This window comes from Trachypithecus francoisi, unplaced genomic scaffold (assembly GCF_009764315.1).
Source record: "Trachypithecus francoisi isolate TF-2019V2 unplaced genomic scaffold, Tfra_2.0 Lachesis_group16, whole genome shotgun sequence".
Classification (NCBI taxonomy): domain Eukaryota; kingdom Metazoa; phylum Chordata; class Mammalia; order Primates; family Cercopithecidae; genus Trachypithecus; species Trachypithecus francoisi.
The window spans coordinates 6,407,197-6,434,937 of NW_022681461.1; the positions used below are offsets into that span (position 1 = coordinate 6,407,197).

The following is a 27,741-nucleotide window of genomic DNA, read 5'->3' on the forward strand; positions in this document are numbered from 1 at the left end:
AACCCTTTCATTCCTGCCGCCTGCAGCTCGGCGAGTTCCAGGTCCTTGTCCTGCGACCAAGAGGAATGAGGTGCATGGACACCAGAGAGTGTGTAAGGCAGAGAAGAATTTTATTGAGTGACATAAGGAAAGCTCTCAGCTGTGAGAGGGGACCCAAAGTGGGTAGCCACCTGTGAGGCTGGGTCTGGGGTTTTTATGGGTTAGAATGGGTGCGTGTGTGCTGATTTGTCCCTGGGTGGGCTTGGAAAAAGCACTGTTTGATTGGTTAAAAGGCATCATCCAGAAGGAACCAATCAAGAAAGTGATGGTAATACGGGGATAGAAGTTTTCTCTCTGTTTGTGGAGTCTCTGGAACCAGCAGCTCAATTTTTAAACTGTCATTGGCTTGAAGGTTGGGTTTCACTGGGGACGCATCCCTGTCTGCCAGGGAATTTGTCTGTCTCCTGTCACTCTCAGTGAGTTAGTTCATTCATAGTAACAGGAGGCAGGGCGGAATATATAGGTTCAAGTCCTGGGTGGATAGCTTTGGTGGCAAGTACTGGTAGAATTTCTTTTCTGGCTTTTGATAGGATTGATAGGAGGTTTTAAGATTCGTGGAGAGGGAAGTTGTGACATGGTCTATATGTGAGTAGGAGAGTGGGTGAACTCAGGAAATACAGTAGAATTGCTGGGCATCAGAATGGCCCACTTGAGATGAGTGGTTATAAATGTAAAATATTTAAATTTACAAAGTAATGCTGAGAAATACTGGGCCTCAAAGAAGAGTTTGGCATCGAGTTAAATCATTTATTTGTTTTTGGTTCTGCCAACATTTTTCTTTGTGACATATTAATTCTTCATGGAAAAATTAATGATGAAGACATGTATCAGGCATCCCAAAACGTTTAGACTCACATATTTAGCCCCCACCACCCAACCTAAGCAATACAATATTACAAATAAAATTGAAATCCTTCGTGTACCCATTGCCAGTCACACCCTAGCCCCCATAACCACCAACTGAATTTATCATTTCTATATGTTTTATATCCCTGAATAGCATTATTGTTTTTAAAATTTGTGTTTATTATCCTGTGTATCTTTCTGTAATTATACTTTTTCAATAATATTATTCATTAGATTTATCTGTATTTACTCTAATTCTTCCATGCTCATGCTGTACAGGTAACATTCTATTTATAATTATGTCCTTGTTTTATTAATTCTCCTATGGATGGATATTTAGGTTATATCCATTTTTTTTGCTAGGCTTTGTATGCTTCCTTGAATGTTATTGTACGTGTTTTCTTGGGTGTGTGAGAGATTTTCTAGGGTGTACATATCTAAGATCCGATGGATGTGAGGCTATGTGCTTTGTCAGCTGAGGTTCTCACTCCCCCTGGAAGTGTGTGAGATCAGAATGCCCCTACCCTAGCCCTTACTTACGATATTATGTATCGTCATGACTGATTTATAATAGACTAATAGGGGTAAATGGCTGAGTGTATGCCTTCTGTACTGTAATTTTACTTTGTTGTTTGTCTGTTTGTTTAATTGGGGACCCATCTTTTCTCAGATTGTTAATTTTTCTAAAGATCTTCTTTGTTCTCAGAGTTAATTATCCCTTAAGGAATTCCATGTGTTTATTTTTCTCTGTTCCAAAGTTACGATTCTGTGCTAAAGTCATAATTATGAAATCGTCAGTTTGTTCATCCTTTAAATCTATGCTTCTTCCATGTGGTTGACTGTCCCCAAGGCAGGCATCCACGAAGTTAGAGGGACTGACCAAAGTGTAATCTGCCCTTTTTACAGGGTTGGCATTTGTGCTAATACACTGCAAAAGCAGTGGTGGATAAACTGACAGGACCTTGCAAAGAAGCAAGATGGTGTCACCAATTTGTTGTTATTTATGTTGACATTAAGGAGTTCATTTGTATTTTTAAATGAATAAACATTTAAACAATTTCTTAGTTTTGATTTCTAATAGTGTAACCATAGATCAGTAGATGCCAGCTATAGTGTCTTCCTTTAAGAGCGTGTAGGGGCCTGAGACCGGAAAGCTGGAGAAGCACTGCTTTAAGCACATGAGTAGACAAATACTTTATTCTTGCTGAACATGGTCATTGGGAAGGAAAACTTAGGTAATGTCATTCTGTTAAAAGATGAATTAGGCTGATCTTGAAGTTGTATATTAATCTTAAGTAAATTTTCAATTCTTTGCCTTAAAATTTTGTTTACAACTAGATTATATTTGTAAATAAAATACTTTGCAGGTGCTGACCTTAAGGAAAGAGCCAAAATGAGTTCCAGTGAAGTTGGTCCTTTTGTCTCCAAAATAAGAGCAGTGATTAATGATATTGGTAAGCACTATTAAATTCTTCTTTCAGCATGCTGAAGGTGATCTTAAATGCCGGATTTAAACAGTTACACATTATATATAAGCATTGGTTAAATATTTATATAATTAGATAATCATGACCTGTAGCTGTTTGTTTTAAAATGGCACCTATTTAATTTGAAAAATTATGTAAAATATTTAATAATTACAGATGTCTTTTATGTATGATAAAATATGAAGGTATTTATTAGACAATAATAATAATTTGCCATAAGCCTTTGAGTTAACAATATCTATATTTAACTATACATGCAAACATACATTTGGGATTCCTTTGTTTTTTAAATATACAGGATCATACTTTTTTTAGAATTACAGTAACTATCAATTTATTTTATTATTTTTATTTTTAATTTACTGCTGTATATTAATCCAGTCTTATCAAAAATTTTATATTATTCATTAATGAACATCTGTTTTTTTCCCTCCGTTTATGTTATTTATAATAAGGTAGTGAATACCCTTGTACCTAGACATAAATTCTTAAACAGGGAATCACTGTTTCGGTTATCATTTGTTCATTTTATATTTTAGATACTAATAAATTCTACAAAATTATATTCTCATAAGTTAAAGATAGTATATGTTTCCTCATATTCCTGCCAGCATTTAATGTTGTTATTTTTGAAGTTTGCCTAGGTTAAAAAAAAAAAAGGCATCTCAACATTTTAATTTGTATTGCCCCAAATGCGTATATGATGTTTTATCTTTTCAAATGATTTGGCTTTCTTTGTTTTTTTTTTTTTTTTTTTGGTTTTAGTTTTTTAAAAATTTTTGATTTTTTCTAGAGACAGGGTCTCACTTTATCACCCAGGCTGGAATGCAGTAGTGTGATAATAGCTCACTGTAACCTCCAACGCCTGGGCTCAAGAGATCCTCCTGCCTCAGCCTCCTAAGAGTTAAGGACTACAGGTGTGAACCACCAGGCCTGGCTGATTTTTAATTTTGTTGTAGAGATGAGAGTCTCACTGCGATGCCCAGGCTGATCTTGAACTCCCGCCTCAAGCGATCCTCCTCCCTTGTCTTCCCACAGTGTTGGGATCACACACATGAGCTGCATTGCTTGGCCTTTTCTTCATTTGTAAATTGCCTTTTCACATCCTTCATCCTCCTTGGATTATTTAGTAACTACTTGTTTATTTAAAAGGCATTTTTATATTCTTTGTTTTTAAATGTGTTATAGACATTGCCCTCTAATGTGCTTAATTTGATTCCAGTATCTTTAAATTTAAAACTGTTAATATCTAGATGATGCTAGGTTCCCTTTATTATTCTTTTTCCTTGAAGGTTTTCTCTGTTGATTCTCACACATCAGGTTTTCCAAATGAATTTAGAATTATTTTTTAAGGCAAAGGGGAAAATTTTCTGTATTGCAACTGTGATTGGAATTTTATAAATTTTGTTAAGAAAATTTTGACATTTTTATGATAGTAAATCTTTCTCTCCATAGTGTGCATGGCTCTTATTTTTTGGGGTCATTCATTTTTTTAATGTCTTTCAAGGAAGTTTTATACTTTTCTGCACACTGGTCTTGGTCTTATATCTTTTTTCCCCTCAGATATATTCCTAGCTATTTTATAGCATTTATTCCTTTGAATGAGACCTCCCCTCATTTCTGTTGCAGTCTTGTTATTATAGTCTGTAGGAAAGTTATTAACTTTTTTTTTTGAGACAGAGTCTCACTCTGTCACCAGGCTGGAGTGCAGTGGCACGATCTCAGCTCACTGCTACCTCCGCATCCCAGGTTCAAGCTATTCTCCTGCCTCAGCCTCTCCAGTAGCTGGGACTACAGGCATGTGCCACCACGTCCAGCTAATTTTTGTATTTTTAGTATAGATGGGGTTTTACCATGTTGGCCAGGATGGTCTCTAATTCTTGACCTCATGATCCATCTGCCTTAGCCTCCCAAAGTGCTAGGATTACAGGCAGGAGCCACTGTGCCCGGCCAAAAGTTAACTTTTATGTGATTATTTTATATCATGTCAGCTGGATAATTACTTGTGTTAATTGTTCTTCTTTAATTTTCTTGTGTTTTCAGTTGTAAAGTACAATATAGATAATTGCCTACAAGTAATGCAATTTTTATCTCCTCCCCCAACATTTTAACCTTACATATTCATATTTTTTCATATTGGTTCAGTCCCTCATAGAGTGTTTATTTGTTAAGGTGAGCGTGATCATCCTTATCTTTCTTTGACTTTGGTGGGTGCCTTTAATATTTTGCCAGTGATTATGATATTCAGGCAGTTATCTTCTGTTTCAACTTGTTAGGAGATTATTTCTGTTTTTAATCAAGAATAAGTGTTAAAGTTTGTCAAATGCTTTTAAAATGTGCATCAGGATTATAATTGATGTATGTTAGCATTTGCCTTATTTAGCCTTTATTATAGAGTTGTGTTAATAGATTTACTAATGCTGCAGTGGCCATACATTACTAGAATGAGCCCTGCCTGGTCATTGTGGTTAGGGGTGGTGTTGGTTTTTAATACATATTGCTGGATTCAGTAAAGTACTTATGGTATAATCATAAAGGAGATTGAGCTTTTAATTTTGTTTTGTGTTATTCTTTTTTGGTTTGGTGTGAAGGTTATTTGCCTTCACAGAATGAGGTGAAAAGCTTTCCATGTTTTTCTATGCTATATACAGAACAAATCATGTTACTTGAAAGAACTGTAGAATTTGACCATTACACCTTTTTGCATCTTGTGTGGTTTTGTTACTGTTTTCTCACTTTCTTAGAATTAAAATTTTTTAAATACATGTTTTAATCTCTATAATGGCTTCTGGCTTAGCTGTCTATTCTGCCTCTTCTCGTTCTGTGCTGGTATTGTCTTAGGCCCTGCTTCTTTCCCCAGCTTCAGCCTCATGTTTATGTACCTTCTGACGCAGAGCATGAACTTTGTTTGGAAGTTGGTCAGAGAGCTTGATTTTAGAAATGTTGACGCTACCTGTAAGTTTACATATATGCACAGGGGTGGCTAAGATTGGTTTCACTGTTCGAATTACCTTGATGCTTGTTCCAGAGTGTCTTTCTGTTCTGTGGATTCTGAAATTGGGATTTTTCTGGAACTCTTTCTGTGTTTGCAGTGGCATTTTCTTTTTTGTGATCATAGCTGTAGCTTTTCTTTTCTGGGCTAGTTCTTATCTCCATTTTTTCTTGGGAGTTCCTCCATATTTATTAATGATACTTTTTATTATAACATTACAGTAGACTTACTGTGATGATTCTGAGATTTTGAAGGATGTGTGGAAACTAAGTGTCTCAGTAGTATCTTAATAGAATCCACTCATTTAATATGTTAAAAATCACAGGCAGGCCGACTTTATCTTGAAGGGTCATACAGTAAATATTGTAGGTTTTATGGGGCCATATGGTCTCTGTTGCAGCTATACAACTCTGACTTTATAGTATGAAAGCAACCATAGATGATGTATCAACAAATGTGTGTGGCTCTGTTCCAATACAGCTTTATTTATGCATACCAAAATTTGAATTTCATTTGATTTTTATGTATTTTGAAACAATTTTTTATTTTGATTTTTTTCCCCAGGCATTTAAAAATGTAAAAACCATTCTTAGCTCACAGGTTGTACTAAAACGGACAGTGGGTCTGATTTTTCTTTGAATGTCATGTGTCTTCTATCTTCATTTTTCTTGTTGTTTGGAATTAATTCATCTATTTTTATTCAAGAAATCTCACTTCAGTTCTCATTTGAATAACTTGATGCATGCTTGGCTCATACCTTTTTCATTGGGTTTTGCTTTTTGGAGACATAAAAGTTTTAATTTTAAGGTCTTTGCTTTGATAGGGAGTTTAAAATATTGCGTCTAGGGGTTTTGTATTCTTGATAAAATTCGGGGACTAAGAAAGGAACATAAAATTTGCAAATGAATAGGGAGGTGGTGGAGGCAGTAGTAAGAAAAAACAAAACAAAAACCAAAGATAAGTTCATCCAATCTTAAAAAATGTAAAGAGAAAAATAGCATAAACTTAGAACATATTGAATAGTAAGATGTTGAAATAAGTCCAGTAGTCACTATTAATGTCGGTTGATTAAACTTGCTGTTTAAAGACATAGATGTTCAGATTTGACTAAATAATTGACATCACCTGAATATTGTTAATAATAGCCACATCTGGGATACCTCTTTTTGTACCTGAAGATTACTAGCCAAAAGAAAGATATATCAGTATTGATACTGGTCAAAATACATTTCAAAATAAAAAGCATTACTAGAGAGAGAGTTGCTGCATGTGATAAAAGGTTCAGTTTTTCAAGAAACATACCCTTAAACTTGTATGCACCTAAAAACAAAAGTCTCAAGATACACAAATAAAATGATATGGATAAATTGGTAATTTATTATCATTGACAAAATTATTGACCCATCTCCCTCAATTTACCATGAGGTCAAAAAGATAAAAGTTAATAAAAAATTTTCAATGATTTGAGCAACATAATTATCAAGTTTGATTTAATAGACTCAACCCCCAACTTACGTATTCTCGTGAACTCAAGAAATGTTTAAAGATATGGGTCACGTGCAGGACCCTAAAGTCTCTGTTAAATTTCAGAAAATTGGTGTATAGAGACCATATTTTCTGTCTACGATGGAATTAAGTTATGGTAAAAGAAAAACTTCAGCCAAATTAAATTTAAAGGACTTTAATAGACCAGTGAATGATTTATGCATCGGGCAGCCCCCAGAATCACAGTACATTCAGAGAGAGAGGGATGCCTTGTGGTTAGAACAGATTTATAGACAAAAAAGAAGGAAGTGACATACAGAAATCAGGAGTGAGGTACAGAAGCAGCTGGATTGGTTACAGCTCAGCATTTGCCTTATTTGAACACAGTTTGAACACTGGGCAGTGTATGAGTGGTTGAAGTATGGCTGCTGGGATTGGCCAAGCCTCAGCTACTGTTACAGGGCATACTCCTAAGTTAGGTTTTCTGTCTTTTCTACCTGTTAAGTTAGGTTGCAGTTCATCCACAAGTATACAAGTACAGAGTCCTTCTAAGGCCATATTTCATTTGCTTTAACAGTCAGAAACAAGATATCCATACCTACAGATTTTAAAACCATATATTTGTAAAGTGAGAATGCTGAACAGCTCGTGGGTCAAAGAAGAAACTATAATGGAAAAGAATACTAAAACTGAATGATTATAAAATTACAATATGTCCAAATAGATTTGATTGAAGTGGTGCTGTTTAGGTGTGATGTATCCATGTCGTGCAGCACAAGTATGTTAACATCAGTGAATCTGTAGGGGTCTGTAGCTATCTCAGTTCTTGCCTCCTCAGAAGAAAGAACTCGACCCAGGGGCATAAGGCTGGAGGAGAGACTGGGGCAAGTTTTAGAGCAGGAGTGGAAGTTTGTTAAAGAGCTCTAGAGCATGAACGAGAGGAACTTGCACAAGGGTCAAGTAGGCAACTTGAGACAGCAGGCGCGCCATTTGACCTTTTGAATTGGGGTTTTATATGTTGGCATTCTTCCGGGGTCGTCTGTTGCGTCTCCTGTGATTCGTCCTTTGGGGTGGGCTGTCTGCATGCGCAGTGGCCTGCCAGCCCTTGGGAGGGGCTGCATGTGCAGTGTGTTTACTAAGTTGTAGACCTGCCTGCTTGAGGCGCTTTGCCGCTTTGCTGTCCCGTGTTCCTACGGGGAGGTCATCCGCCATTTTGCCTCTCAGTGCGCATGCTCAAGTGCACTTGCCCAGCTCCTGAGATCTTATCGGGAAGCTCCTGATCACCAGTTTCAGGTATTTCTATCTGGAAATACCTGCTATTTCCAGGAGACTGCCTTTCTCTGGTGCTGGCTGTGACCAATTATTATTTTAGAGAGACAGTTAACAGCCACCTGACAATCATAGGGTCACCCGACATTCCTGGTGTGTGTGTTTTGGGGGGAGCCCTCTCCAGCTCTGCTCGTGTCCCATTAGCTACCTACTGTAACAGTACTTGAGGGGAGTGTACAACATTAAATCCGTAAGTTAGCAAGAAGATGTCACTGACGATAAATAGCTAAGCATTACCTTAAAAAGATTTTAAAAGTTTTAAGTTCAAAGAATGTTGAACTAAAGCAACAATACAAGGATCAGAAATGAATAAAATGGAAGACAGAGATGCAGTGCATAGGATCAACACAAGGCCGTGCTCTTTACAGTGGAGTAAAAAGTGTTTAACAATACGTATTACAAATGAAAAAAAGGTGTGTTTATAGATACAGGAGAAATTATAAAGATAAGAAAATACTGGGAAAAAACTTTATGCCAATAAATATGAACCTTCTGACTCAAGAAGAAATCATGGGCTGGAATCGTCATGTAACCAAAAGAGGGTCCAACTTCTCGCCACTTGTAGAAAGAAGCCGAAATAACGAGTGAGGTATGATAAAGAGTGTGAATTTTATTAATCTTTGCCAGCAAGGGGGAAAGTGGCCAGAATCCTTTCCAAAAACAGCCACTTTCCAGTTTCTGGAAAGTGCAGGGGTTTGAGAAGAGGTGTTTGGAATGCAGGAGAGGCAAGGGGGCTGGGAGGTGCCCAACTGCATGACTTCCTCCTATGACTTATCCTGAATTGTTGTTCCATCTGGTGAAGGGGCCAGCACCATCTTGGGCCCAACCAGGCTGAATCAGTCGCGGTCAGTCTTGCTGTCAGTCTCTAGCCGGGAGTAACTCTGGCCTTGAAGTAATCTCCTGCTAGGGAGAGAATTCTGGAGGTGCCTAGTTTGCTTCATGATTTGGCCCCTGAAGCTTCTAAGGAAACACATGACCAGATAAGTGAGCATGGTGTAAGCTTAACAAGCATCCAGGTAAATACATGTGCTTCAGGCATGAAAGCATAAGGTGGGAAAAGGAGGGGAGTGGAGTTTTAAAGCACATTCCGAGGCTGTATTTAAAGACAAAAGAAAACACATCTGTAGTTTGTCTCAAAGCTATGTCTTGAGACTGGGGTGAAAAGAGTAAAGGAAAAAACATTTTTAAATGCAGTTTGAAGCTAAGCTGCTTGGTTACAGTCATATAATCACTGAAGTGATCAAACCAGTTCTTACAGTAAACTTTTTCACAGCGAAAGCACCAGACCCAGTTTTTTGATGATAGAGATTTACTTTTAAGATGTTTTACCCAATGCATAAGGAACAGATTCTTACAATCTTATACAGACAGTTCCACAGGATAGTAAATTGAGAGTTTACTGCTAACTCATTATTTCAGACTAGTGTAATCTTTATACCTAAATCCGAGAGAAACAATGGAAGAAAGGAATAGGAGGAGGCACCCTCACTTGTGAGCATACATGAAATCCAGCAGGTTGTAACAAAAGACCAAATCGGGCTTTCCCAGGAAGGCAATGGTGGTTTCCACTGGAAAATATTTAATTTTAACTCGTTAGCCAATGAAAATAAAATCGTATGTGTATCTCAGTAGATTGGGGAAAAAACATTTGAGAAATATCAACATGTATTCATGGAAAATGTTCTCAGCAAACTAGGAATAGAAGGAAACTTCCCTAGCCTGATGAAAGGTATCTCTTTCTTAATAATAAAATATTAGAAGTCATCTCCTGAAATCAGGAACAAGACAGGAGGACCCACTGTCACCACCTCTGTTCTATATTATTCTGTAAATCCTGGTTTGTGTAGTAGGCAGGAAACAACAGTACATAAGGACCAAAAAAGAAATAGCAGAGTTCATGTGGTATGGCTGTCTCCATCAAAAAGCGGAAAGAAACCATAAATTATTGGAAATAAGAGTGTCACAAGATGGCTGGAAATGAGATCCATATTCAAAATAATCAGTTACCTTTCTTTGTACCAACAACAGACGGAACAACAGACGGAAATAAGGATACCCTGCAAAGCAGGAACACAAATGAGTCTTAGGAATACATGTAGCATATATGGAGAAATTATAAAACTTTATTGTAAGATGTTTAAAAAAAATAAATGGGGACAAATTATCCTCTTGAATAGGAAGATGTAGTATTAAAAAGATGATTCTCACAAATGGTGTGATTCAGTGTAATCACACCTCGACTCTCAGTATTGATCTTCTGAGGGACTTGAGCAAAAGGAGACCCCCAAATAGCCAAACACTCATAAAGAAGAAGAAAATGAAGCACCTTGCCATTTCTGCACTCAAGATTTATTATCATGACATAGAAATGAAGGCGGTGTGTTACTGGCTTTGGGATAGATAAGTATACCATTGGGTTGAAATATAGAACCCCCAAACAAACCACCCAAGTGGGGAAGCTGATACGTGACAGAGGCAGCATTGCAGACCACTGGGGAATGGCAAAGACTTAACATGTTTAGAAGTGGAAACTAAAACTTTAATGATCTTAACAGAGAGAAGAGTTTCTTAAAACACAAAATATGACACATAAAAGGAAACGGTGATCAATTTTACCAAATTAAACTTAAGAACATCAATTCATGAAAAGATACTGTAAATAAAGTAGAAAGAAAAGACACAGACTGGGAGAAAATACTTGAAACACACAATTGCCAAAGGATTCATGTGTGCATTGGTAAGTGCATACAGGAATCAGTACATGCATATGTATGCACAGCCTTGAAGTCAGCGAGAGGACATAACAGAAAAACATTTCACACAAAGGTACAGGAGTGAGGATAGACATAGGAAAAGATGGTCAGCCACAGTAGTAGTCATAGACGTGCAACTAAGACCACAGTGGGATGCCGTTTTACATCCACCAGATTAGCCGAAAATTCTTAAGCCAAGTCTTACTAAGAGTTAGTGAGTTAAATGGATTACCAGGCAGAAAGCTTCTAATGGGAGCTGAACTGGTGTAACTGCTTAGGAAAAGTATTTGATATTGTCTTTCAAATTTGAATATCCACATTCCTTAAGACTCGGTAGTTCACTTTTTAAGGGGTATTTACATAGAGGGATAACTTAAGGACTGTTTTTATTGGACCTGTAGTAAGAAATATATCTACACTCTGGCCCAGTAAACACATGGGGTGGGAGAGTATCAAAGGTTATGGTTCCTCTGTCTGTGCACTCCAGTTTGATACTACCCTATGTCATTAAAAAAAATTCCTCATCTTGACTAGCTCATGAATGGGTTGCTACTTGGATTTGAAACTACATTATTCTGCAGACATTTTGCACATGTGTCCTAGGGACACTTACATTGTTAATAGCAAAAAGCTGAAAAACAACCAAATTTCTATGACAGGAGAATGGAAAAATGTTTGATATATTTATACAATTGGATAGTAGAGAGCAGTGTACATAAATGAAAATACGCACATGTACCAATATGGATGTCTTTGAAACATAATGTTGATTTAAAAGTACGACTTATTTTTTATAAAACTAATAGCATTCAAAGCTAAACAGTTGGTGTTTACGGATGTGTAAGCGTGTAATGAAATCACATATACACCCACAGACTTTACAAGGATGGTTATCTTTGGTTTGGAATTCAGGTGGAAGGATAGTTGAAGAGCTCAGTGGCAGACAGGTGTTAGTTCTGACCTAAATCTAGCTTTGAGTGGTGATTGTGTCGGAGTTTATTATGATTATGCTTTATTACATGTATATGAATATATTCTTTATATGTGCCAGATAAGACCAGTTTTTAAAAGATTCGTCTATCTTGAAACCTGCAGACATTTCTTATTTATTGAATTTTTTTTTCTTTCTCACTGTCAGCTGAAGAATGACAAGGTTCATAACTTTCGAAAGGAGGAGAGCTTTATGTCTCATAAAGGGTTCCAGCCTGCAAGGTGACCATTCCCACATGCTGGGAAGCACAGCCTCTGGTCACAATCCAGAAACTGGCACTTTGAAGGTGGGGTAAAGGGAACAGAAATGTATGCTGAGCAGGGTGGCCAGGTATACATAGTCAGTAAGCTGCAGGAGGAGTCATGAATATTTATGAAAGGAGAAACAGGCACATGCGCATTTGAGCTTCAGGCCTTTCTGTGGGACCCATGTTTAACAAATAGCAGCCAGAGCATGATCTGAGGATGGAGTCTTGGTCCCTCTGATGTCAAAAGATGGAACAGAGGGCCAGGCGCGGTGTCTCATGCCTGTAATCCTAGCACTTTGGGAGGCCAAGGTGGGCAGATCACCTGAGGACAGGAGTTCGAGACCAGCCTGGCCAACGTAGTGAAACCCTGTCTCTACTAAAAAAATACAAAAATTAGCTGGACGTGGTGGCACACGCCTGTTAATCCTAGCCTGTAGTGCCAGCCACTAGGGAGGCTGAGGCACGAGAATTGCTTGAACCTGGGAGGTGGAAGTTGCAGTGAGCCGAGATCATGCCATTGCACTCCAGTCTGGGTGACAGAGCGAGACTCTGTCTCAAAAAAGAAGAAGCAGAGGACACGAAAACCCTCATTGCGCCTCCTCTGTAGATGGGCCAGAACCACCCTGTGGTTGGTAGTCTCTTATCAGGAAGAAATGCTGGTTGGTTGTTGTGACAGAACCACAGAAGGGCAGGGCAGCATTCAGGCTGTTGGTTGAAATCAGCAGTGACATCTTGCAAGGGCTGGTTTCTCTTTAGCCTGTTAAACAGGATAGCCATTAGACGGCTACTGAGGGAGATGGTCTGACCTCCCATCACATCATAGGTAGGAATTCAGCCTCTGAGGTGTCTCTGTGGTCCCCTTGGCCAAAAGAAGGTCAGTTCAGTTGGTTGAGGGGCTTAGAAGTTTTTTAAATTTCTCATTATTTTCAAGGAAAGCCAAGATTTTACATTTCTAGAAAAATCACTTTTGGGCTCTTGGTTTTAAGGTGTTTTTGGTTTTTTTTCTTTGAGAAAGGGTCTCCCCGTGTTGCGCAGGCTGGAGTGCAGTGGCTCGATCTCGGCTCACTGTAGCCTCGACCTCTGGGGCTCGAGTGATCCTCCCACCTCGGCCTTCCGAGTAGCAGGGATGGGCTCCACCACACCCAGCTAAGTTTTGTGGTTTTTGTTTCGTCATGTTTCCCAGACTGGTTTCGAACTCCTGGACTCAAGTGATCCTCCCGCCTTGGCCTCCTGAAGTGCTGTGATTACAGGCGTGAGCCACTGTTCGTGGCCCCCTAATTTTAAGGTTTTTGACCTTAAAACTTTTCTTAAAACTTTTTCTCTTTTATGGGAGAGAAAAATCCTTTTGCATGTCTAACAAAATGCATTTATGGCCAGGCACAGTGGCTCATCCCTGTAATCCTAGCGCTTTGGGAGCCTGAGGCGGGTGGATCACATGAGGTCAGGAGTTTGAGACCAGCCTGGTGAACATGGTGAACCCCCCCATCTCTGCTCGAAATAAAAAAATTAGCCAGGCAAGGTGATGTGTGGCTGTAATCCCAGCTACCCGCGAGGCTGAGGCACAGCATTGCTTCAACTTGGGAGGCGGAGGTTGCAGGGAGCCGAGATCGTGCTATTGCACTCTAGCCTGGGTGACAAGAGTGAGACTCGATCTCGGCGGGGAGAAAAAGGGTTTTCAGATACTGCACAGAGGCCTCCATCTTTCCTTCTGGCCCTCTTTTCACTAGTTCTTCTCATAAAGTTTGTTCATTTTCTGAGAGAAGAGCTTCTAGGCTTATTTTTTCCTTGGGAGGAAGTGACGTGGCTGGTGGATGTTCATGGATACTGATGGTGGAGGATCCTGCATTGTACTGTTAAAATGATGGGAGGCCGTTGTTTCAGACTGAGCTCCTGCTCAAAACCCCAGCAGACCAGATTAAATCGATATAGTCACTCCTGCAAAATGCCACATAATCAAACTGAAACTTTATTAAGGAAGCAGACGGATTCCAAAACAGACCAGTTTTTCCTGAAAACAGGAGATTCCAGTCTACCTGAGTCAGCTTAGTAAGAAAGTCTACTCTGCTTTAACCCTTGCCAAAGAAACAATCCCCTCCCCCCCGCAAAGCCTGACGTAACCTGTTAACCAGTTAAGTTTTTTTTCCCTCTTGTCCTGTTTTCTTGTTTCTACCTTACAAAACCCACTGTTCTGCCATTGCCTTATGGGAGTTTTTATTCTATTTTGTAGAATGGAGGCTGCCCTGACTCATGGATCACAAATAAAAGGCAATTGGATCTATAACTCGATTTGTTGGATTTTTGTCTCTGACAGTGCCTATGGGGCTGCTTCATATACAGACCGTCCAGTAATGAAATGCCTTGGCAGTGGTGTGCCGGGGCCTGCTCACACGAACTCCAGGTGATTGTCACATTTCCAGGAACTTTTGTTTGTTTGTTTGTTTTTAAAAATAGATAGGGTCCCACTCTTTGCTCAGGCTGGAGTGCAGTGGCACAATCTTGGCTCACTACAGCCTCCACCTCCTGCGTTCAAGTGATTCTTCCACCACAGCCTCTTGAGTAGTTGGAACTACAAGCGTGAGCCACCACGCCCGGCTATTTTGTATTTTTTGGTAGAGACAGGGTTTCGCCATGTTGGTCAGGCTGGTCTTGAACTCCTGGCCTCAAGTGATCCCCCCACCTTGGCCTCCTAAAGTGCTGGGATTACAGGCATGAGCCGTGACTCCCAGCCTAATTTTCAGAAATTTTGTGAGCTGGCTGTTGAACCATAGGGATCTTTAAATTGTGGCAGTATTAGTACGGATACAAATCAGGGTTCACCCCTGTCTGTTGGGTACCACTTTTCCCTCTTACCTCCTGCTGTATTTACATTTTCTACAACTGGAGAATTGCTGGGATCTGAAAGGCAAATGTGTTTTCTCTTTGCCGTGATTTCCTATGCTCTGTTTTTAATGAAAGAAAGTTTATAAGCAATTTAAAGACACGGCTTATTTGAAAGTTCTTCTATTTTATTAAAATAGAGATCAGAAAGCAGTTCTGTATTTCATTCAGAGTCACCAAATTTACTTTATTGTTCCTAGTATCTTAAAAAGTCTCTTCTTAAACAGTAACTCAAATCCTAGAATAAAATTTAGTTATTTTGTTCTTTTATTAAAAAAAAAAAAGTCATATGACTATTTTTGAGATGTTTCATTCAAAGGAAATGGTGAATTTTTAGATTTCTAAAATGTTAATCATTGTTACAAGTCCCCTTCCCTCTTCAAGTTTAGGTTGCCTGGGTTAGAAGCAGTAAACTGATTATTTTGAAATATTAGGCATCAGCAAGGCTACACAGCAATGAAATTATCAGGATCTATTAACAGCTGTTGTTTCTTACCATTCCTTCTAGGGCTTCCAGGTGTGCACCTTCCTTCCAGTAGTTTGTGGTGTCAGTGTTGACATCACTATTGGGACCCACGTTGTGCACGTTAGCAGTATAGAATATGGGGAATGGACATGTTAATTACCTCACTGAGGGCCATTCTTGCCTTTAGTAACATTTAAATTAGATGATACTTCATGATGAGATAGAAAACATTTTTAGAATTCTCTAAGTGGAAACTCTGAAGGGATAGACCTAGTTCTCTCAAGTTGAGACATCAAAGAATTGTTACCTAATGATAAAGAAATATTTAAAATAGGTTTTCATTAGATTTTAGATTACAGAATTTAGTGTGAGACAATGATGTTTTTGTAAATGATCTTCCACAGTAATCCTTTAAAATGCCAGCATTTGTACCTTCTTTTTCTTTCTCTGATGAAATAAAATTGCAAAAGCTTTAATTTAGCTGTGTAAGTACAAAGCTGAATTGAAATACGTGTAATTATGTAAAAGGGGCAGCTGACAAAATTCATCTGTTTAACAATTTTTTTTTCTTAACATTTTGTTATAAGGTTTTATAGAAAGAAAGAATTTTGGAAATTGTCAGTGTCTGGTTATCTGTTCTTCATGTGATTGAAAATCTACCGTCCATGTGCATTTTTCTGTGAAAAAAAGCTCTCTTTGTGAAATACAAAGAATGTCTTTGTATAACTGAATGAAATAATTCTGTATGAAATATCCAATGTAAGTTTTATGGTATAAACCTCTTTTCAAGCAGTGCTTCTCATTTTTTTTTTGTTAGCGTGTCTTTCAGTTTGAGACTTGGGATACATTTGAATTTTATTATTGAAAGGCTCAAAGTAACACGAAACAAGTCACTAATAATTAACAGACCCACTACAGTATAATAGATGCACATACGTATCAAACTTTTCTCTTGACCTCTCTTCTGCAGAGGTTTAATATTAGAACCAACCTCTTCCTGTCCTAGCCTAGCTCTCTTTGTATAAATGAGTGTTCTTTAATGTTTTGGTGACCACATGACCTATCTTTCTGTCGTCTTTCTCTTACGCTTGAAGTTCCATTATATTTCAGAATGTAATGATACTCTGAGGATGTCACAAGATCTGCTCAGTTTAACATTTTCTCAAAGATATTTCCATAGGATGATGTTTATTTTGTTGTAGACAGTTTAAATTTTATACATTATTAAAATGTGATGAACTCTTGAATTATTTTGGTGTAAGTTTATTGATCTTGATCTCTTGATGGGGAATCAGAAAATGTGGATTCTCTCTACCATCTGGTACTTTCCATCTCTCCCCATTGCAAGAACCATGAGTTGGTTTTTTTCTTCACTTATACCTAGTGTCTAGTAATGAGCACATGGTAGGTACCCGATTGAAAGGGCAAATTGGCTTATATCTTATTGGTATAAACATGTTAGCCGGCCGGGCACGGTGGCTCAAGCCTGTAATCCCAGCACTTTGGGAGGCCAAGACGGGCGGATCACGAGATCAGGAGATCGAGACCATCCTGACTAACACGGTGAAACCCCGTCTCTACTAAAAAAATACAAAAATCTAGCCGGGCAAGGTGGCGGGCGCCTGTAGTCCCAGCTACTCGGGAGGCTGAGGCAGGAGAATGGCGTAAACCCGGGAGGCGGAGCTTGCAGTGAGCTGAGATCCGGCCACTTGCACTCCAGCCTGGGCGACAGAGCGAGACTCCGTCTCAAAAAAAAAAAAAAAAAACCAAAACATGTTAGCCATACTGTAATTATTTCATCTTATCTTCAGGCTGAACCTTCTCCTGCAATCCCTTTCTGTCTGCCGCTACCTAAAATTCCAAGAATCCTGCTGAACTTGCCTGAGTTTGATCCTCTGTCTTTTCTCCCCAAGCTCCTGCTGCTCATAGGACATCACTGAGAATGATGGAATGAACATGAGTGGAGCAGTTGGACTGTCTGTTGTGATGGTAAATTAGGACAGCCGACTGATCCTTTGTTAGATTGGGATGGGAGGTCTTGCTAAGGAGTTCAAGTCCGATGTGTGAAGGTAGTGATGCTTAGTGGACATCCACGTGCAGATGAATTTGGAGTTGAGGCAGATTGACCCAGGTGAACTTGGGAGTCATCAGAATGTTAATGCTATGTGAAGCCATGACCACTGGATGAGACACCTAGGGGGTTACTGTAGAGAGAAAAAAGTCTGAGAACTGTGAGGCATTGTGATGTTTAGAGGCTGGAGTGAAAGAGGTAGATCGAGAAAGGTCAGCGAGGGTAGGAAGGTAGGAAGAAAACAATATTGTTACTTGTTCATGTTTATTTTATGTTAGATCCAGGGGGTACATGTGCAGGTTTGTTAGATGCATATACTGTGTAATGGTGAGATTTGGGCTCCTAGTGAACCCATCACCCAAATGGCGAACATTGTATGCAATCAGTAATTTTTCATCTCTCACCCCCTTCACCACTGTCCTCCCCTGTGGAGTCCCCAGTGTCTGTTATTTCCATCTTTATGTTCATGTATACTCATTGTTTTGCTCCCACTTATAAGTGAGAACATGGCAGTATTTGATTTTCTATTTCTGAGTTATTTCACTAGGGATAATGACCTCCAGCTCCATGGGGCAGCAAAAGACATGATTTCATTCTTTTATTATGGCTGCATAGTATTCCATGGTGTACATATACCACATTAGGAAGAAAACAGTATTCCAAAAGCCAAGTGAATAAAATGTTTCAAGAAGGAGAGTGTGAATAAGTGCAGCTGACAGGCCAAGTAAGATGAACAGTAAGAACTGACTACTGGGTCTTTGAGACAGTTTGGGTATTTGGCACCACCCAAATCTCGTGTTGAATTGTAATCCCCAGTGTTGGAGGTGGGGCCTGGTGGTGGAGTCATGGGAATGGATCCCTCATGGGTTGGTGCTCCTGACCTCAGGTGATCCACCCACCTTCACCTCCCAAAGTGCTAAGATTACAGGCATGAGCCACCATGCCTGGCCAGCAATTTTAATGTAATACATTTAAGATAAAAGTTAAAATTTAAGATAAAAATTTTTACAGAGGAGGCTTTGAGGGGAAGTGGGGCAGTTCGCTCTAGGTCACCTGGGAGGCCAGCTGTGAAGTAAACAGGATTAATTTTTCTCCATTTCCTTTTCTGAAGGAGAGTTTTTTGTGAAGACTAATTTTCCATTTCACCCAAACCTGAAACTCATTATGGAGAAAGGATGTCAGTTATATTTTTAAAACTTTTTTAGCTTGTAGACAATCGTGCATGTACACAAATACAAATTTACTGGAGCAGAGACAGCCTAAGGAGGGGTTGTGGGAATTGCAGTCACCGCCAGCGACTGAAGGCTGCTGTCTCATTGAGAATCCCACAGGCAGGGTACAGAATAGCATGGTTCTCAAATGTCTTGGTCTCAGGATCCACTTATACTCTTAAAAATTACGGAGGACCCCAAAAACTTTTTATCTAGGTGCATTAAATCTATTGGGACTGATTATATTAGATATTAAAATTTTGAAAGATTTGTTTGAAAGTAACAAGGGCATAGTGAGTCACGCCTGTAATCCCAGCACTTTGGGAGGCCCAGGCTGGTGGATCACCTGAGGTCAGGAGTTTGAGACCAGCCTGGCCAACAGGGTGAAACCCCATTGCTGCTAAAAGTACAAAAAATTAGCCGGGCATGGTGGCGGGCACCTGTAATGCCAGCTATTTGAAAGGCTGAGGCAGGAGAATCGCTTGAACCTGGGAGGCAGCGATTGCAGTGAGCCGAGATTGTGGCATTGCACTTCAGCCTGGGTGACAATAGCGAAACTCCGTCTCAAAAAAAAAAAAAAAAAAAAAGAATTGCTTAATAAAGAACATTTTCAAAGTTTGCAGAATTTTTTTGTCAGTCCACCAAGTTGACCTGAATTGTTTATGTTCACTGTGTCTTTTTTGTTTGTTTGAGGGTCGAAGAGATTTCTAAAAGTATGTAATTAATGTAGTTTATTAGATTCAATCCAGCATATATTTTACTTTTTATATTCCTAATTTGATGTAATTATTAGAAATTGGAAGTGCTGAATTATGGTGTGTGAAAGATTAACTGGTAGAACACTTTACTGTCTTTGTTTCCGGCGCAGTGACTTACAGATCTTAATTTTAGTTTTCTTTATCCTCTCACCAAGAATGGTGGAGAATGAAAACAAGTATCTGGGAGTCAGTTCTTTTCTCTTATGAGTTATTAACATCCTTCTCCTTTTGAATCATAGTTCAGTATTAGTTTTCTTGTTTTTAGAAGCAGTGTCTCGCTCTCTTGCCCAGGCTGCAGTGCAGTGGCACAGTCATAGCTCACTGTAGCCTTGAACTCCTGGGCTCACATGATCCTCCTGCCTTAGCCTCCTGAGTAGCTAGGACTACTCAGTCCACCTTGCCTGGCTAATCTTTTTCTTAGTGGATAGATACAGCTTCTTTAAATATGTTGATGTGTTTGGTATTAGGCCTGTCATTATGCTTTTCTGTGCCTTCTGATTTTGGCGATTTTACATGTTAAAAATAATCTTAACTATGTTAGGTGCTTCTCTGGTTTGTTCTGTGTGTGGATTTATTCTAATAATGTTAAGGGTTGTATTTTGGTACTACCTTGTTGTCATTATTACACTTATGTAGTGTACTTGATCCACTGTTTCTTTAGAAAGTTCTATTGAACATGGCAGAATTTATATATTTCCTGTTTTAAATTCTTCCTTCCCACCTTTCTCTTCTCCCACCCTTTTTTCTTAGTGTTTTCTTTATACAGTAGTTGACCCCTTATTATTAGGGTATGCACTCCAAGATCCCTAGTGGATGTCTGAAACCACAAATAATACCAAACCTATATATACTGTTTTTTTCCTATACATACATGCCTATGATAGAGTTTAATTTGTAAATTAGTCATAGTAACATTAGCAACAATAAGAATAAAATAGAACAATGTATAACAATATTCTGTAGTAAAAGTCATATGAATGTAGTCTGTCCTCAAAATATTTTACCACACTATACTCACCCTTCTTGTGTTGAAGAAGGGATGGAGCAGGATGGTGCGAGATTTTGTCATGCTACTCACATGGTGTGTCATTTAAAACTTATATGTTGTTTATTTTTGGACTTTTCCATGTAGTATTTTTTAATTGGGGTTGACCATGGGTAACAAACCTCAAAAAGTGAGACTGCACTTAAGGAGAGACTACTATAATTTTAGATTTACTCACACCTCTGTTACTTGGTGTACAGATTTTAAATTATATCTCTCCATCAGCCCTTGTTCATGAAAGCTCAGAAACCAGTGTGCTTTCTTTTGTTGGCTTTATGATTTTCAGATCAATTAGATCATATAATTCTTTAAAATAGCTTTATCAAGGTGTCATGACATAAAATAAATTGTCCATATTAAAGTATACAATTTGGTAACTTTTGACTTGTGAAAACAGCACCACAATCGAGATAATGAATATGTCCATTACCTCCAGAAATTTCCTCAGGTACCTTTACTATCTCTTTCTTTTGCCCCTCCCTGATACCCTCAACCTATCCTCAGGCAATTACTGAACTTGTATCTCTATAATTTCCGTATTTTTGAATTTCATGTAAATGCAACAGTATGTGTTAATTTTTGTACGTATTCCACTAGCTTTTTTTTTTTTAATCAATAGTTCTTTTTTATTGCTGAGTAGTATTCCATTGCCCAGATGTACTACATGAAATACATTTGGATTGTGTTCAGTTTTGGGCTGTTACACATAAAACTGCTACAGACATTTGTGTGTTAAGTCTTCACTACCCTTACGCTTATGAATTCAGTTATGGCCGTTGCTTCCTCAGTAGCATTTTCAATATAGTGGATCAGCATATTATCCTATGGATGGTGAGATTGTCAAGTTCCTTGTGGATTAGCTTAAATGTCCAGAGCTCCTTAAACTGTATTGTGTGTATAAATCACCTGGGTTAAAATGTACATTGTTGAAAATGTAGGTCCTGTTTCAGTGGGTCTGCGATAGGACCTGGGATTCTACATTTATAAAAAGCTTGCAGGTGATGCTAATCCTGCTGTTCTACAAACCATACTTTAAATAACAAAGTTACAGAGCCTGAGAGTTCATGAAGCAAGGCAATAATGGTGAGGTTTTTTTTTCCTGCCAAGTGAAAGTAAACTACTTATGGTATGTTATCTTTTCATCAGAAATAGAAGTTACTGCATTTGCCATGTTAAGCAGCATTTTAAATGCCAAGAGTTTTGTTACATGTGGAGCAGCAATCAACAGAAGTCATTACTCAGTTCTGCTAGTAAGTGTAACCTTTCAGATAAGATTGCTGAGTGGGCATGGGCTTCCCTGCCAGCCTGTCATCTGTGCATTTCCCTTAGGAGTGTTTATGTGATTTGGAATTTTGGTAGGAAGGAGATATTCTGGGGTTGGCCCTTTTTATTTTAATAGTCTATAGAGTCATCTACTGAGAGGCATTGCCACACTGTGGGTTTGGGGGTTTCCAGAGAAAACTCAAGTCAGAACTCGATTACAGTCAGCTGACTGGTGCTTTGCATCCAGTTCCCTAGGTTTCCCCAGTTGAACCCAGTGAACTGTGGTGTTGCTGTAGGTCTCAAGGAATTAGTGGCGCACAGAGCCAGTGTGCGAGTTTCAGCATTTCCCTTGTTCTCAGGTGCACGGTCACAAGTCCTTAGGGGAAGGATGGGAGTATGGCTCACAGCATTGGGGATCTGGGGTGTGATAACTAGTGATAGGCAGTGATGGTTAAGAGGAGAACCCTGAAACCAGACAGCCTGTGCTCAGACTGTACCAGGCAAGTAACAGCAACTCCTTTGTGCCTCAGTGGATCCTCATCTGTAAGTTGAAAGTCATGAGTTCTTACATCATAAGGCTGATGCGAAGTTTAATATTTGTAAGATTCTTACGACAGTGGCCACACATAGTAAAAACTTTTTGAGTATTTGCTAGATACATAAACATATAGGAAGACAGATAGGGAAATGATAGGCTTAAAAAAATTAAGCAACTTTTCTCAGGTCTCACAGTGGTAACAGTGGTGGCTTTGCGCCGGGAGTTGTCATTTCAGCTCCCCACAGTTGCATTCTGTAGCTTTGCTTAAATCATTCAACATGGTGTCTGGCATATATTTGATGAGGCAGTGACTGAATTTAGGACTTCACCAGTTTACTACTTTGTTGAGACATGAAGTGTCAGCATAAGCATAGTATACCAATTTAACATCCCTGAACTCAGACTAGATTATGTCTGTGATGTTCTGGCTTGGGTGTTAGTAATAAAGTAGAGAATAAGCTTAGGTGTAGTTACGTTGTTGACCCTCAGTTGTATTAAAGAATAGATCTTTTCTAATAACTGAATTTTTAAAAAACTTTTCCTGGACATAGGTATATATGAATTGCTTTTTAAAGAAACTGTAGGTATTCTCTTCTAATTGACTAAGGAAGTCACCATCTGATTTATATCAGATCAGATTGTTTTATAAACGTTCTATCCTGTTGTTTTAAAGATGCTAAAGGAAATAATATCCTAGTGTGGTGTTAAAATAAGGCATTACTGAGTTTTTCCAAATGAGTAATGTATTGCTGAAATTTTCCAGATTTTTCCATGTAATATTTTCAAACTGCAGTTGACCATGGGTAACTGAAACCGCAAAAAGTGAAACCACACTTCGGTGGAGACGACTATAATTTTAGATTTACTCACACCTCTGTTACTTGGTGCACAAGTTTTAAATTATATCTCTCCACCAGTCCTTGCTTATGAAAGCTCAAGAAACCACTGTACTTTGTTTTGTTGGCTTTTTTACTTCATGAAGCTGTTTTACTTAATTCTTTAGTTAGAAACATTTTGTAGACAACTTTCTACAATGCTAATTTATGTTAATTAATAAAGTACCAGTGCTTAACCTATTTAATGATTTGAGACTATTAGTATCCCATTTTTCTTGTTCTTTTTGTATGTGGAATCCAAATTTCTTGTCATTTTGTGTTGTATATTTTTTATAAGCTTTAGGTACAAGGTGCTGTTAAGAGTTGAGGAAGGTACTTTCTGCCTTCATCATTGAGTATAAAATCTGCAGCACTGCAGTGAGGCTGTCCTCATGCTGTTGCACTCTGCATCACTCACAGTATTAGGGAGGAATTGGACCCTATTCCATGTTGCCCACATGCCTGTGGTTTTAGTTAAATCGGGGATTTGATTACTTATTTTACACTGTTTCTAGGCAGTTTTTCTCTTTTTTTCCTAGTGAAAAAGTAAATTTAGTCCTCTTTTCTGTGTGAATCCATACAGCCTGAAATTGCTGTGATGGGCTTGTATAAAAAAGCATGTGAGAGGGAATGCTAGCCTTCAGCAATTTTTCTTGGTGTCATGACCCCTTCTGTAAGGAATGTTGCTGGTCTTCATCTGTAAGTTTTTCTTCACAACAGCTTATAGAGTTTTTCCATTTTATTTAGATTTTAAGCTAGTGCTAGAATGGAAGTGTCATATTTGAAAACGGTTACCTTTGGCTTGTGAATATGTGCTCCCTTTAAGGTCTGTGGTGCCTGAGACTTCTCACTCTTTGAACTCCCATCTCTCACCTGTGGTATGTTTGCAGCCATGACCCTGGTGTGGGCCTCCAGGGAGCTATGGCCCAGCCAGCCTGCGGGCTTCACTCAGGGCTTGTTTTGTTATTGTGATTTTTTAAAAAACTCAGTGATGGGAATGGGAGAATATACATTAGGATGAAGGTGACGTTTTAGCCAAAATGAAAGGTAATTAGATATTTATTGTAATTTTCAGTTAACTTTGATTTTATTTCTATTCTTCTTGAAAGCATAATGCTACGTAGGGCCTTTCCCTTGAAATGCTTGATTTCACTGCTTTCTGTAGGAACACTATTCTTCAAGCAAAACCAAATTTAAAATCATGCGGGGCTGCGCGCGGTGGCTCATGCTTGTAATCCCAGCACTTTGGGAGGCCAAGGCGGGTGGATCACGGGGTCAGAAGATCGAGACCATCCTGGCTAAGATGGTGAAACCCCATCTCTACTAAAAACACAAAAAATTAGCTGGGCGTGGTGACGGGTGCCTGTAGTCCCAGCTGCTTAGGAGACTGAGGCCGGAGAATGGTGTGAACCTGGGAGGCGGAGCTTGCAGTGAGCCGAGATTGCACTCCAGCCTGGGTGACAGAGCAAGAGACTGGTCTCAAAAAAAAAAAAAAAACATGCATCTGACACTAACATTTTCCTTTAATAATCACATTGTTCATATTTTTCCAGAAACATACAGATAACCTACATTATGTGTTGGATTTATCTGAGAACTGAAAGTGGATACTTTAATCTTCCCCACTTTCATGGTCCCTTGACTCTAGTTATCGTAGGCTGCAGGTCCTACAGACTGCTGAAGTGAACCAGAGGCCTTCCTTACAGTTGCTTTTTTCCCTCTTAAAATAGCAAACTGTTTAATTGTTTGCTTTAATTATATTTTTGGGAGCATTTCAAAGGATTATTATCTTCTTTGTCATACCTGGCTCATTTCCTGGTATGAAACTGAAAATAGTATCTGATCCTATTGGTTGCATAACATGCTGAGTCATAATTTCTTCCTCTTGCTGTTGGGAATAGCCATTGCTCATTGGATTCGCAGTTCCTGTTTCATTTATCTGTGCTTATATACAGCTGTCATTTTGCTATTCCTGTAGATCTTTGAAATTCATAATCTACCTTTCTAAAGGTGTGTTTTATTGAGTTCCCGCTGTGATTATTAATATATTTTTTTCTTTTTTTTTTTTGAGACAGAGTCTCACTCTGTTGCCCAGGCTGGAATGCAGTGGCGAGATCTCAGCTCACTGCAACCTCTGCCTCCAGGGTTCAAGCAATTCCCCTGCCTCACCTTCCCAGTAGCTGGGATTACAGGCACGTACCACCATGCCTGGCTATTTTCTCTTTTTTTTTTTTGAGATGGAATTTCACTCTTGTTGCCCAGGCTGGAGTGCAATGGCACAATCTCAACGCACCACAACCTCCGCCTCCCAGGTTCAAGCAATTCTCCTGCCTTAGCCTTTTGAGTAGCTGGGATTACAGGCATATGCCACCACGCCCGGCTAATTTTGTGTTTTTAGTAGAGATGAGGTTTCTCTATGTTGGTCAGGCTGGTCTCAAACTCCTGGCCTAAGGTGATCCGCCTGCTTCAGCCTCCCAAAGTGCTGAGATTATAGGCATGAGCCAATTTTTGTATTTTTAGTAGAGATGGGGTTTCACCATGTTGGCCAGGCTGGTCGTCGACTCTTGACCTCAGATGATCCACCTGTCTTGGCCTCCCAAAGTGCTGGGATTACAGGCATGAGCCACCACACCCGGTCCCCTCTTTGATTATTAAGTGCTCCCAAGTAGAAGAAATTCTAGATGTAAAAAAACCACATATATCAGGCAACTATGAGACTGGCATGTGCTTTGAGATGATGCATATTTTTCTGGATAAAATTGACTACGACAGACATCTTTTAGGCCAAAATTAGGATGATATATATAGCCTTAGAGTTTATAATATTGTAAAATGGCTAATATTTAATTACCCGCTGAATGTGAATCAAGCTGTTTTACTTAATTCTTTAGTTAGAAACATTTTGTAGACAACTTTCTACAGTGCTAATTTATGTTAATTAATAATTTAAAGTACCAGTGCTTAACGTATTTAATAATTTGAGAATTAGTATCCCGTTTTTCTTGTTCTTTTTGTATGTGGAACCCAAATTTCTCATCATTTTGTGTTACATATTTCTTACAAGTTGTAAGGCACATGATGCCTGAGAATTCTCCCTCTTGGAGCTCCTGTCTCCCATCTGCAGGCCCCAGTCCTCACCTCTGGTGTGTCTCTTGGCACCCAGACTGGCTCCTCTTGCAGTGACCCTGACATGGGTCTGCACAAAAGGAAACAAGCCCTGGAATTGTTAAGATTCTCAAGGGGACACAATTTTCATCCTCTTTAGAAATGTAATTTCTCCAATTCTTTCTTAAAAAATCAAGACAAGGTCTCACCCTGTTGCCCAGGCTGGTCTTGAATTCCTGGGCTCAGGCAGGCCTCTGGCCTTGGCCTCCTGGAATGCTGGGATACAGGCATGAGTCACTGTACCTGGCTCAAATTCCTATCAGACTTAAAAATAATTTTTATTAATTCCAAAAAGTATAAACATATTGGAGAAATAAGAAAGATACATTTATCTCTCCAGAGATTCCAAGGGTTTTAAGAGTTATATGTCTGGAAACAGGGATGAAGACCAAATATGTATTTCATAATATCACAGCCTCCAGCAGCTACTTGGTGAGTGACTTCAGCACTCACATAGCAGGGAGGGAGCACCCACTCTTTCTCTGCTTCTGCTCTCTGCACCTTAGAACTCTTTGCAATTTTTCTTCTCTTTAGCTCCATAGGACTATGTTTATTTAACTATTAAACAAAAGAGGTTAATAATAATAAAAAAAAAAGTAGACAAAATACCAGGTTTAATATAATAGAGGAGGAAGAGGCAGTGAAAAACCTTGAGGTTTGTCCCCGATTAGTAAGGACATTATTGAGTAGCATTGATGTGATGTTAATTTTTGTTTCATATGGGCAGTATGGTGGTGAATCTTCTGATAGAAAAGTATGCACAGAGTGCCATGTAAGCATAGAGGAAGGGACATTTGAGCCTTGACAGGCAAGTAGGGGTAGCCAGGCATTCTCGGCAGAGCTGTACCTTGTATACGGGTATTGAGTTTTGAATGGAGACTTTTGGAGCTGTTTTAAATAGTTTGGGGCTGGAACAGAATAGCTGAGGTTTCAGAAGAGATCAGACAGATGTGCAGAACTTAGTTCCAGGTGCCTACTGTGCCATGCTAAATGTTTACCCCATTTCTATCCTGAAGGTAGAATAAATCATTGTACAGTTTTAAATAGGGGAATAGCATGACTGTGTTTACATTTTAGAAAGATTACCCTGCAGGAAAGGTAGAAGATGCATAGAAGGTTGGCAGATTGCAAGTGAAGGAGATTACTTAGGTACTTCCTGCTGGTGAGAAATGATGGGACGCAGAACTTGGGCAGTAGAAAAGGTCATTGGCAAGGAGGACATCTGGGATGACTTCTGAGTGTCTTGAGTAACTTGGTGAGTGGAGGTGCTACTAACTGAAATACAACCTAGAAGAACTGGGAA

At 39.0% G+C, this 27,741-nt stretch overlaps 1 protein-coding gene across 7 annotated transcripts in view; it reads left to right on the plus strand.

The window, feature by feature from the left end:
• The window catches only part of AUH (AU RNA binding methylglutaconyl-CoA hydratase), a 145,452-nt gene that overhangs the window by 39,869 nt on the left and 77,842 nt on the right, over positions 1 to 27,741 (plus strand). For 6 of the 7 annotated variants that reach the window (XM_033236807.1, XM_033236809.1, XM_033236801.1 and 3 more), the window contains one exon: positions 2,253 to 2,339. The exons of the other annotated variant lie outside the window; for it this stretch is intronic. In XM_033236807.1, the coding sequence (XP_033092698.1) occupies positions 2,253 to 2,339 (87 nt within the window). The remainder of the gene's footprint in view (positions 1 to 2,252; positions 2,340 to 27,741) is intronic. 7 annotated transcript variants of the gene reach the window in all.